The sequence below is a fragment of the Ornithodoros turicata genome, chromosome 4 (assembly GCF_037126465.1).
Source record: "Ornithodoros turicata isolate Travis chromosome 4, ASM3712646v1, whole genome shotgun sequence".
Taxonomy (NCBI): domain Eukaryota; kingdom Metazoa; phylum Arthropoda; class Arachnida; order Ixodida; family Argasidae; genus Ornithodoros; species Ornithodoros turicata.
Window position 1 is genome coordinate 83,134,781 of NC_088204.1, and position 12,292 is coordinate 83,147,072.

The 12,292-nt window shown below is 44.8% G+C and overlaps 1 protein-coding gene and 1 long non-coding RNA gene across 2 annotated transcripts in view; one reads left to right on the plus strand and one right to left on the minus strand.

Annotated features, from left to right (window-relative positions):
• The window catches only part of LOC135393570 (uncharacterized), a 29,131-nt gene that overhangs the window by 1,488 nt on the left and 15,351 nt on the right, over nt 1-12,292 (minus strand). The window lies entirely within an intron of this gene.
• LOC135393569 (putative chitinase 2) lies at nt 2,840-4,671 on the plus strand. Its single transcript, XM_064623980.1, has 2 exons — nt 2,840-3,273; nt 3,491-4,671. The coding sequence occupies exons 1-2, from the start codon at nt 3,083-3,085 to the stop codon at nt 4,629-4,631; spliced, it is 1,332 nt and encodes a 443-aa protein (XP_064480050.1). The 5' UTR covers nt 2,840-3,082; the 3' UTR covers nt 4,632-4,671.

Consider the following 12,292-nt stretch of genomic DNA (forward strand, 5'->3'; position numbering starts at 1 on the left):
AACAACTGGATTTGGGCTAGACTCAGAAGTAACCTCTATTGCTCTTACAGTGTCAGGTTACGAGTCATTTTTAACCTCTACGATATTTTGAAATCTACATCTACTATATAGACGTTACACGTCGCTAAAAGTTACAATAAAGGGTACCGAACTATGAGTGTACTCGGGGAACATTATCTTCTGTGCTAGTTTGCCGTTGCGTACTAATCTCGTGAACAATTTCCTTGAAATTTGTCTTTGGGTGGCAACGTGGATCTTTCTTTTTTTTTTTTTTTTTTTGTTAGTCGTATCAAACCCGCATAGAACGGACTTGCATTTCAGAAGAAAATGCGTTCAAAAATTTTTTTCTTTTTAGAAAGGAATTCGTGGCCAAACTATTCTCGTTATAAAAAAAGTCATGCTTCGCGCACATGATCAATCTGGAAATGCGGCCAATGAAAGGCACATCAATGTCACGGCAGTTTTGCCTTCATTTTGTCGTCGGAGAAAGCCTTCCAAGGGTCTGAAATGATTTCCTGCTGTGGAGAAACAGTTCCACTAGATGGCGCGCAACTGTCGTTTGTCCCCAAACTAATGACGCAAACAACAAGAAGAAAGAGATAGAACCGAAACTAGGTCAGTGGCTCCGGGTGAGCACATCGACCCGCCTGTACTGGGTCCCTCGGACGACAGGAGGATGTGGCAAGCTTGTGAGGGCGTGGGGTAGGCTAATATAGGGTCATTATAACTGGCAGGATAATATGGTGATGCAATGCAGCCCTATAGAAGGAATAAACGCTGTTTGTGCCTTTGAAGCTTGGTGGTCTACTTTCATCTAAATACATGGGTCGTAGACTACGTCATTCACTAAGAGCAGCGGACAATGCTCACGGTGTTCTGGGAATTATATTGTGTCATATGTTACGTATTAGCATTACCAAGCAACTGTGTGCGTTACACAGACAGACGAAGAGTGCTGCTACTATGTATCTTGGGCCTACTTCAGTGGGGCGCGAAGAAGACCAGGGAAAACTTCCGACTGCAGAGCTCGCGTTCTGCTACCAAAGAGCAACATTGGTTGGCTCACAAAGAGAGCATCTTCATAATTAGTATGGGGATGTTTCATATCCTGCAAATATAATGCAAAATAACTCATGTCATGTGACTCAGTTGATTGTGCGATGAATTTGGCCACGTTTCGTTCACAAGGTGTACACTTTATTGCTCGCTCAGAACTTTACGTATATCCGGAGACAAAGATGCAGAATGAAAGGGCTTCAGTCCCACGAGATAGAGCCTGAGCTAAGCGCCACTAAATAAGCGTCTGTCATACGACCGGATGAAGACGAGCCTCCGATAGTATTCAACGGCAGCTATATTTGGCATTCAGTAGCTGTTCTGCCAAGAAAGCACGTTCCGACGGTAAACCTTGACCGTCTCGCGTCTATCGTTAGTGGGAGGCTTTCACACGGAATCCCTCCATAATGCGCGAATGGGCGAAAACACTTTCGATAAACAGAGACCAGCTCTCGTGGCTGATTGTATAGAAATCCATTTCAGGATACGCGACGACGCGTTTAACGCATATGGAAAATGTCGCGTATCTTATGCCAATTTAAATTGGGCATTTATTTATTTAGTTCCTGATGCGAACTTGAGTCGAAAGTGAAACTGTCGCGTCAAAGGAATAACAACGCAGTCCTGCTCCGCCGTGGATTGTTGCGCCAAGGAGAACGACCTGGCAAAAGCATTCCACAATAAATGATGGCAAAAGTACTCCTATTGACCGAGATGGGTTCCTTCCCTGCTTGTGAGTAACGCTGAGGAATTTCGCAAACGTGTACCGCAAACTTTGTATCTGTCTTAATACGGATGTAAAATTGTGTGTCTACACGCAATGCTCCGGTAAGTTCAATCATGGTAAATTTTGGAGCAGTTGAGCATCGTAGTGCAGTTATTATGCAACATGTACATATCTCTTATTCAGAAGGATCGAAATTGTGGTTGTTGCGACGAAAAGTTGATACGCTATATACTCCCCAGACACACAACACTCAAGTGCAGCTCGCTGTGGTTGAGTGTTGCGTGCCACGACGCCGTCTGGGGGGCAGCGTTTCAACACATTTTATTTCGGCACTATCGGCAAGGCCCGAAGATACTCCCACTGCGCATGGAAACAGCATGAGAAAAACACAGAAGAAAAAAAAAAGGAGGACGGGAACTGCCCAATCAAGATTATCTGTTCGTAGCCATCAGTTACTGATAATCACCGACATCGGTTGTTCTGCGGTTGTTACGTGTTTCCGGGTGGTCAAATTTTTCTGGCAACATTGTCAAAGATCCTGTACTTGAGTATTTCTGACTGGAATGGTGTGTTGTGGCCATGGGCTTTCTAATTAACGAAAAACAAAAAAGTTGCATTGCCATGGCAAATTCTCGAGTTCTTCAGCTAATTAAACTAATTAATGAGGTTCCCTCACACCTGTTTGGGTGTCAAAAACCTTCGCAAGTGCCGTGCACAAGGTTTCCCATTTTCATGGCACGTAGATCGTTTCTGCATGGCCGTGACATAGTTCTTACGTGGATCCCTGGTCATTGTTACCTGATACCTAACGAAATGGCTGACAGTTTGGCGAAAATGTGTGGCGAGATTCTCGATGCAGATGATTGCTGAGGTTGTACGTTCCAGATACAAGCGCTTTCTTGTCCTCTTCGGTACTCTTTGCCCCCGCTTGGATATCAAGCCGAGCTGCTGCACCTCCCGCCAGCATGATGCCTATCTCTGTACCTTATCTCCACCGCTGCACTCATCCCCAGCGTGCGTGAAGACGACGAAACGTCCCCGTTATGACTGCCTTCGTGACACGCCTCTAACCCAAATGTTGCAGTATTATCAGTCGGAACGGCCCATAATGGTAGGAGGTGCTGTTGCCGCTGGCATTCTAATATTTTCTATATGAATCACTCGGTTTCTAGCTTTGTTCAAAGAGCGAAAGTGTGGTGTGTTTTCATAAGCCCTATAGTGGTTTGAACATGACGAGGCGAATCCAGGCCACTGGAGGAAGAAGAAGAAGAATCTCTGGCGTTGGGACCAGTACTGGAGATGTTGGATCCAATGTACTTCGAGAACTACGGGGAGCCCGTCGACTTCGAGGTGAACGAGAAGGAGAAAGAAAACGTGCTTGTCCCCAACTACGTGGTCAACATCTTCAGTGCCATCGCCGTCCTTGCCACCTGTGCCATTGTATCAAAGGTTGCCGTCAATTCCTTTTCTAGGATTCATCATGCCAAAAGGTGAGCACCTGTGATACGACCCACCGCTTATTCAACGACCGCTCGGACGTGCGGCTAGCATGTAGAGAGTTTTTCCAGTCAGGAATTCTACGAAAATCCCGGAGCAGAAAGAATGTTCTTTCATTTACGGTAACAAGTGCAGCGTTGTTTTCTAGGAAGGAAGCGCCAAGGCAAGGTTTTGTGCAGACATGAACGAGTACGTAAAATGTTCATGCAGAGACGTTGCCGCTACCAACGACAGCTCTTCCAGCCTTCTTATTCGACTGGACACACCGCAGGATCTGAACCCAGACTTGATCCACCCTGATTGGCGTGAAATCCTCCCGAGCCCTCGGCCCATCTTCTGCTTCGTGAACCGCGAAGGTTTCATTCGTCTCCCACCTGACCACATCGAGCTTGCAAGCTTTCCAGGCTACTACTGCACGCACATGATCCACAAATCACTTTTATGGAGCAATGACACTTTTGAACTTTACGCAGACGCCATCGACGATGCCATCCTAAGACAGTTAACGAGTGTTCGCCACTCTCTCTACCCTCATTGGAATGTTCTCGCCAACGCTTTCGTCGGTAAGAACGGCTCGTCCAAGCTACAAGATCCGGCACTATTCATAAATCTTCGTACCTGGCTGCAAGTTCGAAACCTTGATGGCGTTAACTTGGATTTCGACCAAGGTTTTTTCGAGGATGACCCAAGAGCAGCAGCGCAGACAGCATTACGGTTTTTCGCAAACGTCAAGAAGAGTAGCCTGTGGTCAAACATAACCGTCACAGTTACGATACCACACAATGCTGCTGTCATCCTAGCGGACGGCTTGACAGAGTACGTAAGCTACGTCTTCATCAAAACTCACGGACTTCTCTCCGACTTCAATGGAAAAACCCAACTGGCTGCTCCTCTAGATGATATCAGTTTAATTCACCACGTTTCAAGTGCTAGGACAGTCATGTCGGTTCTAAACGGCTTGGAAAAGTACCTAAATAAGAAGACCTGTTTTACGGTGGCAGTGTCTGGCATATCTTTTACGTTGTCGGACCCGAGGCACTCTTCCGTTGGGGCAGCCGTTGATCAGTCACCGCCTACAATGGTGTCATTTTCCGATGTGTGCAGTGACGGTCCTGGTAGAAAAAAGGTGGTTGAAGACGATGCCGTCTATTCTGTGACAGGAACCAATTGGGTGACTCACGAGGATCAGTTCACGGTGTTTGAGAAAGTCGCAAAGATTCTGCGTCATTGGGAGTTCATGTGCATAGGTGTGATGGATGTTGACTTGGATGATGTGAGAGGATCCTGCGGGAGAGTATTTCCTCTCTTGCAGAGGATTTATGAAACATCTTATATTTTGAGGTATTATTGACATCCGTCGTCAGTTTGCAGTAAATGGGTCGTGATATTTATTAGTCTTCCAAGTGGGTCTCTGTTAGTGTCAGCACTAGCGCGTTACGAGGGGGTGCCGTAAAGTTCTCGGCCCGACAAGGAAGAATGTGGCTTAAACCTTTATTCACCTCCAAGTTGAAAGTTCCTGACTCTGACGTCTGCTCTCTGAAAATCTCTTTCCTTTCAAGTTCGGAAACAAAAGAGTAGTCGCCACTCTAGACCCGGCGAATACGGCGGATGTTGAAGACGTTCAAATCGCAGTTCCTTGAAAACTTGCGTTACCTTGCCTGCAATAGGAGAACGCCTTTCCGTAGCAATACTTCCATGCTTTCTTTGGAAACCTCCTATAACCGGCAGAGGTACAGTACTATGCTGCATTAGCTCTTTCACCCTTCTGGAGATACGATACTTTAATATTAGCAGTAAGTGAATCGCGTATTATGAATGTGGCCGTACAAATGAAAGGAATAAACTTGGCCCGCCATAAACGGAGGTGTACAAAATACTGCGGGGTCTAATACGGGTCTTTCAACTTCTGGCGCGTGTTTATGTTGCTCTGGCAACAAAGGAAATAAGTGGCGGGCTTTTCATTTATACCTAATCTTCTGGGGATTCACCTGGCAATGTGAATATGGAACCGTTTTCTGAAGAAGGACCTGATTTATCCTGATTATCCGGATTTATACGCTCGCCGTTATCCGACAACACCGTGCAATAAACACAAGAGACCTCCGCCATCTTGTCGTCTACTCCTCTGCACAATTCCTCCGCAGAATTCCGTTCTCAATGACGAACTACGGTAATAAAAAACTATCCTGTTAAGGGCTGCGATTTTAAATAAATTACATAAATCGATGTAGAAACTTCTAACGAACAAATCGGGGAGGTCGTCGAGGTGACCAGGCAAAAAAAAAAAAAACCTAAACGAAGGTTGATCGTTTCTTGATTTGAATACCGACTGCCCAACTTAGAAGTCTGATGTTGTACTCTCTTTTTTTTTCCCAAGTACAGAGCAACGAGGTTGTTCCAAACGAGTATCAATCTTCACTCCTGTCCGGACAGCCTCGGAAAGCTCCATTTTATGGCCCTAGCTCGACACGTTGAATGGGAGCAATTAGTTACTGGCAGTCTTTGAATGTCTAATATTAAGACATATAATTGTTCTCTCATTTGTCATGACGCATCGGTTAAAAAAAAAATGTTACCACTGATTTGGGGAAAAGGACTTCCAACCTCGTTAATAAGGATACTGCCACAAATCGAACATGGGCTTGGAAAGTGGCGACGCGCCGGGACAGGGGCTCGAAAGATGAAGACGAGATGGGGGCATGCATAGTGATCGGACAGTGTACAGTGTGTATTTTTGCGGGATTTGGACGTTCTCCAGGTACCGTTGTTTTTCCACTGAAACTAATATATTTACCAGCAGCCAAGGAAGTTCCTCCCCACATCGAGGACGGCGAACGCATTCTAGTTCAAAGTGTTGGTACAAAAAGAACGTTCGATATACAAAAATAAGAATAAAATAAGAAACAATACCAAATGAAACGTAAAGCAGAATTACTCGAAGTATACTGCTACGAAAAACAGCTTCACCCCACTTACTTGAGCAAGCAACATCGTGCGACGTCTCATCTGCTGTCAAGCTGTCCATCAGGGGTGATCATCATGCTAACTAGTTTCGCTATTACTGGCGCATTATGACAATATTCGCGTATTATCACTACGCAACGAAATTTACAAAAACAGTCGGAGAAAGACAAAAACTTGCCCGTGCCTTTCTTCATTGTTCATCGGGCTTGGGCTGCGCTCGTCTGCGTCACGGGTTCCATTCAAGGAGAATATGGACATACCATCTTTCCAAAAGTGGAGGATTTTTTAAAGGAACCTTCCGCTTATTTTATTCGTTGCTGAACACGCCGCAGCAAAAAAACAAAATAACTTGGAGTCACTTCAATGGTTACCTGGAATAATTATAATCCATGCCTATGTACGTGCGAGTCTCGCGCATGCTTACATCATGCACACTGTCGGATCTGTACGCGTGAATGGGGCGGTCGCCCACCTTCCGACGCCCCTGCTAGGAGCATCGCTGACACAAAATACCTAGTATGTCTCATTCCGTGAAAGAAAACTCTCGCGAATTATTTATCAAAACTATAAAATTATCTATACAAAATTTAATTAGTGAGCGTAGTGGGCATCCAATATATTAGTAGCACCTCACGCATAAAGCTTCTCAGAAGCATCCTTGTAAAGAAAAAAAAAAGAGCCGCATCTTATGTTAGATCTTATCTTATCGCATCTTATGTTAGTGCTGAACAAAAGTTTACGGAACACGGTCCGGCGCATTCCTTCTCCAGAGTGACACGCTGTCAGCGAATGGTACCATACGGACTTCCAAACAGGTGACTGTTACCTAGGCACATGTTTGTAAGTCCGTTCCTATTCGCTGCTAGTATGTTACTCTGAGGAAGGAATGTTCCGTAAACTTTTGTCCAGCACTGTACAACTTCTACGCGCTGCCGCGAAGAATAAAAGCAAAGCCTAAGCGACGAAACTCAGCCACCGGAGAGGTACTGTACCAGAAAACGTGCACACAACCGAAATGCTCGTTGACCGAGATGACCACGAACCAAGATGTCCGTGCATAGTCCTAGACCCGAGAGGATGCTGTTCAGCTTTGCTGTCTAAAAGATATCATACCCTCATCTAGACTTTCTCCAAGAGGATGTCCACCTGGCCTCAACTGATGCGTGTAAAAAGAAAAATATCATATGGTCTGGTTAACGATGGCGTTTCTATCAAACATGGTGATGACCACAATGTCATATACACACAGAAGGAAATTTACCTGAGCAGTTGTCCAGCAAATATAGCAGGCTGGTGAGAGCAAATGTCTTTCAATGTTGTGACAAGCATGGCCATGAGTGTAGAAAGAAACAATATATGTATGATTCTTCCATCAATGATACAGTGCTTAGTTATGTCCAAGTATCTCGGTGTTGACATCAGACACAAATGTGGGATCCAAGTTTTTTATAAGGAGGGAAAGAATCCCGGTGTCTAAAACGTGCCGAAAAATGTGTGCGTGAAGGTTTTTGCACGATTTTTTTTTTTATTGTTCGTTCCGTTTTTGTTCTTCTCGTGAAGCAACGCGGTGTTTCATTAGGGTCGAGCTGCAAGAGCGTCCGGGTGAAATTTTCATTAAATCTCGGTAGAAAATTCCAAGTTTGGTTCAGCAATTATTGCTCGAGATAACGACTGTTGCGTCCCTCGATTTCATTTCGCAACAACAACCAGAAAAAATACAACCAACTTTTCTGTCTCCTTTTAATCGACGTGATCATTTCAACTTCCTTTCTAACCCCGTCGCTTTGATCGTATCCTTCCGAACCCCTTCAACTGGTGAACTGTTTCCAAACTGAACCAAAGCGGCACACCGTCGAAACGCACGTAATCAACTCATGACAAGAAAGAGAAAGATACCCATCATGAACAAAGACCAATGAACTTCAAGGAAAGGATATTTGTCTGCCTCGGCTTCCTCACTTCGGAACTAGGTCAGGTTAGCCCAAGGGCTTTACAATTTTATGGCTAACGAAGGGTTCCTGTCTCGTGAGTTTGAATGGCGCGCGGTTTGCGCTCCAGTCACTCGGGATAATTAGGTTGGTGCTTTTGAAGCACAAAATGAGTTATTCCGAATACACTCACTACAAAACGGAACAAAACTGTGTCGAGAGTAATTGTATACGAACATTCTTTTCGCCTGCACTGCCTGCACCCACCAACCAATGGAGTAGAGTATCGCCCCTGGTGGTTGTTATTTCTTGTCATAGACCTCGCTGGTGAATGAACATATAGTGCTTCTCACCTGTGAAGAGGTTTCGTTTCTCAGACTTGAGAAGCTTGGGTGCAGCACGTGTCAAGTGTTGTAAACTTCATATTTTATACTGTTGTCGCGGGACATCGTGGGATGACTTTGTAGATTGTGGGCTTAATTATATATTGCGGAAACACGAAGACGCATTTTTTTGTGGCAGCCCGTTATATGTCTCATTAACCAGCGGCTCATGAAAGGGTCACCTCCCGTGCTTATAATACTTAAAAAGAATATTATAAAATTAAATATAACGTGAGAAAGTCATATCAGCCTCAGCCTCAGTGTGGTAACCTAGCCTCGGTGAAGAGCAAGGACGATGGCTCGTGGCGAATTTATAGTGCCTCGTGTTGGCGCGCGGTGCATTGTTGGTGCACACGCAAAACTAGTTTCTAATTAACTGCAACGTATTACCGCCACTCGAAAACCACATTATGTCCCCCCACACACACACACATGTCTTTGCCGGATAATGGTAGTGTACAAAGGTGAAACATGCTTTGCGTCCATCAACCGGCAGCGGGTACGAGAATCTCGGTCTTCTTCGTGGGTATTTTTCGTCGTAGGACTGAGTGTGCGTAAACGAATAAATTCCGCGGTTTGAAATAGCCACCAAGTAATGAAATTTTTCTTTGGGAACTTTTCCAGATCGCTAGTCCGAAACACTGGCATGGTGCGGAATAAAAATGATCGGCATTCTCAAGCGATGAACCCGCTGCTCTAGAATTTCTTTTCAAAATCATAACCATAAAGTGGAGCTTATGTCTGAATTGAGTTGCACGTCTTCTGGGCAGCTGAGACTAAACTGGAGCAGTCAAGTCGATCGACGCCTCGCTGAAAGCTCATCGACCTAAATAACGGCGAGAGCCGGATGTTTCAAGTAGACGCGAGCCGAGCAAGATTGGTTTGTTTTGTCAGCAGTTTTGTGTTTCCCAATAGGGGGTAACTACATGACATGCACTTTGGTGTGTTATCGTTAGCGTGCGTTCCTTGATAAGATCTGCAACCGATTGTTATTGGAGGAGGACGAGAATTGAACCAGTAAGTAAGACGGTCTCAGCCTTGCTATTGCAACTATGTTTGCTTGGTTGGACCTCGATATTCACGGTTCCGAAATCCCTGTTCTCGAAAGAACGGGCGACTGCTTCCGATGACTGTCTAAGTCTTTTTGGTGAACGAAAGTCAAATTTTAGCGGCCGTTATGCTTAGCAGGGAAGACAGCAGGGAAGACACAGTTTCGCGCGTGCGACTGCGCATTTATATGGTCAAATAACCCTTATTTCCGTAATTTATTTTGTAGCGTGGATTTCGATCAGAGCTCCAAAGAGCTCCCGCTATTTTTTCCCTTGTACACTTGACTGGCTTTGCATTGGGCTTTCAGTAGTGTGTTAGCACACCCTGACAGGAGGAATCATTTGCCCACAGACCTTCTGACGCCATCCGCTCAAACGTGTCCTGCCTCGAAGAGGTCCGCGAATATAAAATAAACTACAACGTTAAACACGTTTTTGTTTTTGTGTGTTTGTATACACGATAGGAGTTTCGCTTAAAATGCGGTCTGATCAAGCATAGGCTGCAACGGAAAAAGAGAAGTGCCTCCGTCTTGACGTGACACGCCTGAGTAGGCAAAATGGGACTGCCTGGCACATAACATTAGGCGAACTGCATGGGACAGTTCCAGGCGAGGGAACATGGTGAGGGAGATAGCCCGATAAAAAAGCATTTGGCGAAATGGGAATAAATGTTTACAAAATATTGACGTCGGATGGTACAACAGCGCCGACAACTTGGTGGAGTGGAACTACTATAGCAGAAAATCAACGAGAAAGCCACGTTTAAGTATGGCTTCTTATATTGTAAGATTACGCGTTATTGGTTGTTTGGCCTCTTTCCGCTCCATTCTACCGGTCTTTTCAGAGACCTTTTCGCTTCCATCTTCTAGGGCGTATCTCGGAGTGCACGTGGTGTCAAAGCAATCGCGAACTATGCGGTAATAACAAACCGCGGAGGATTACGACATTATACCGTTGATAAAGATATCGTGCCTATCGGAACCAATGGCACAATCGACGCGAACCACTTTATCAACGGTCTGCTAAAACTCTCTTCTTTCCGTGAAACGCGAATGAAAACGTCAACTCATTTGTTTGTACACTCTTAAAAATGAACTTCACCGCGTGGTACGCGGATTAGCCAAGGCGTACGCCTTTTTTGTGACACTTACGATGTTCATAATTGTCACAGAATTTCAACAAATCAGGGCATACAACGATATCATTCGAGATGATGGTTGGCTATGAGCGTGCTATGCGGTCAAGTTCATTTCTAAGAATGTACCACCAATACAAAGAAGCGAACTTCATGAAGGAATACGGTGTTCTCCACTCGCGCGGTTTCTCTATGTCTACGAACGTCACGCCAGGGTGACGTTTCTTCGGTAGATGTCTATAGGCCAAGTGGGTAAAGTGGCTTCTTTTTTCATGTAGTTTTGCATTTATGTATGCGGGCGATTAGTATTACCCACGCAATACCATTTTGTTTCTCTTACAGTAAGAAAGCAAGAACGTAGAATGTAGCGCATATATTCGCTTCTCGTGACTATTTTCGTGTCTGTACGATGCATTACGTATCAGGATGTCGAAATAGTCTCCCTGTACGGTGTACTTTTCACGTAGTTAAAGCCTCTATTTTCTATCCCTTCTCCTATTCATAGAATCTTCCTATAACGTAAGGATCGTCCTTAAAGATTCGGCCTTCTAGAGTGAGTGGTTTTGATTTGCTAATTGAAGGATAAAAAGAGCCAACCCTAAACTCCGCGGTCATCCATCTCAATGCGCGGTGGGTTCGTCCAAAGCGGTCTTGTGCGCATTGTTTCACATACCGCCCTTTTCAACTTTCTCAACGTCTACCTTCTCGCTTTTATCGCCAAAATGACAGCGCCTTTCAATTTGGACGGACAAGCTCGGTACCAAACTGCATGAAATGTTCCAGGTGCCTCCTTTGATTAGTGCGAGCGATACGCACTTTAGACAGTTCATTAAGGGAAAGTGCAGAGTTCCTCCAGTGCAAACTCTGGTTTCTTCGCAGTCGCTTCAGTGAAGGGGTGTTTACGATGCTTGGAGAGTTGGTTTCAAGCCCGTGTGCTGTTCGCCGGTGGACGGTATTGTCACGAGAGAATACCTGATATTGTGTACGTTTACCGCTAGTTAACAACGACGAAGCAGTGAGTAATTTCAGTAACGTACCAATTGAGTTTGAGTTTGCATATATGTATATATTAAAAAAGTGAAGAAATTGAATTCGTCACCCGACGAATTCTGCTACTCCCACAAAGCCTAAATGTATAAACCCCACAACGTGGAAACAGAAAAATTAAAAGATGAAAGGATGAAAAAGTTACCCCCCCCCCCCCCCAACACATCAAAACAGAAAAACAGACTAGACTTTGACTAAACGAAGCCTTTAATTCTGAGTGACACTTCCGTTGCTTCGCTGTCGACTATTGGAAGAAAAAAAAAAGGAAAGAAAAACCATTTCCGCGTTTTAACTACGGACGAACGTGAACTTGGATGAAGCAGTGCGGCAGGCACAGATATTGCGAGTGATAAAGTACGGCGTCGTTCAGTAAGTGATCTTAAATAATGTATCCACGAATAAAATGAATTTTCTGGGAAATATAATTTCATTGAGAAGATCTTCTTCCGATGAAAAGATACACTTTGACAGATGGTCAGATGGGGAATGTGAAATGGAATCGGCGT

Excerpts from the sequence above, each read along its gene's own strand:
- LOC135393569 (XM_064623980.1), top strand. The coding sequence starts at position 3,083 with ATGTTGGATCCAATGTACTTCGAGAACTACGGGGAGCCCGTCGACTTC. Across the intron at positions 3,274-3,490 it reads AGGATTCATCATGCCAAAAG|AGACGTTGCCGCTACCAACG; the intron begins GTGAGCACCTGT and ends ATGTTCATGCAG.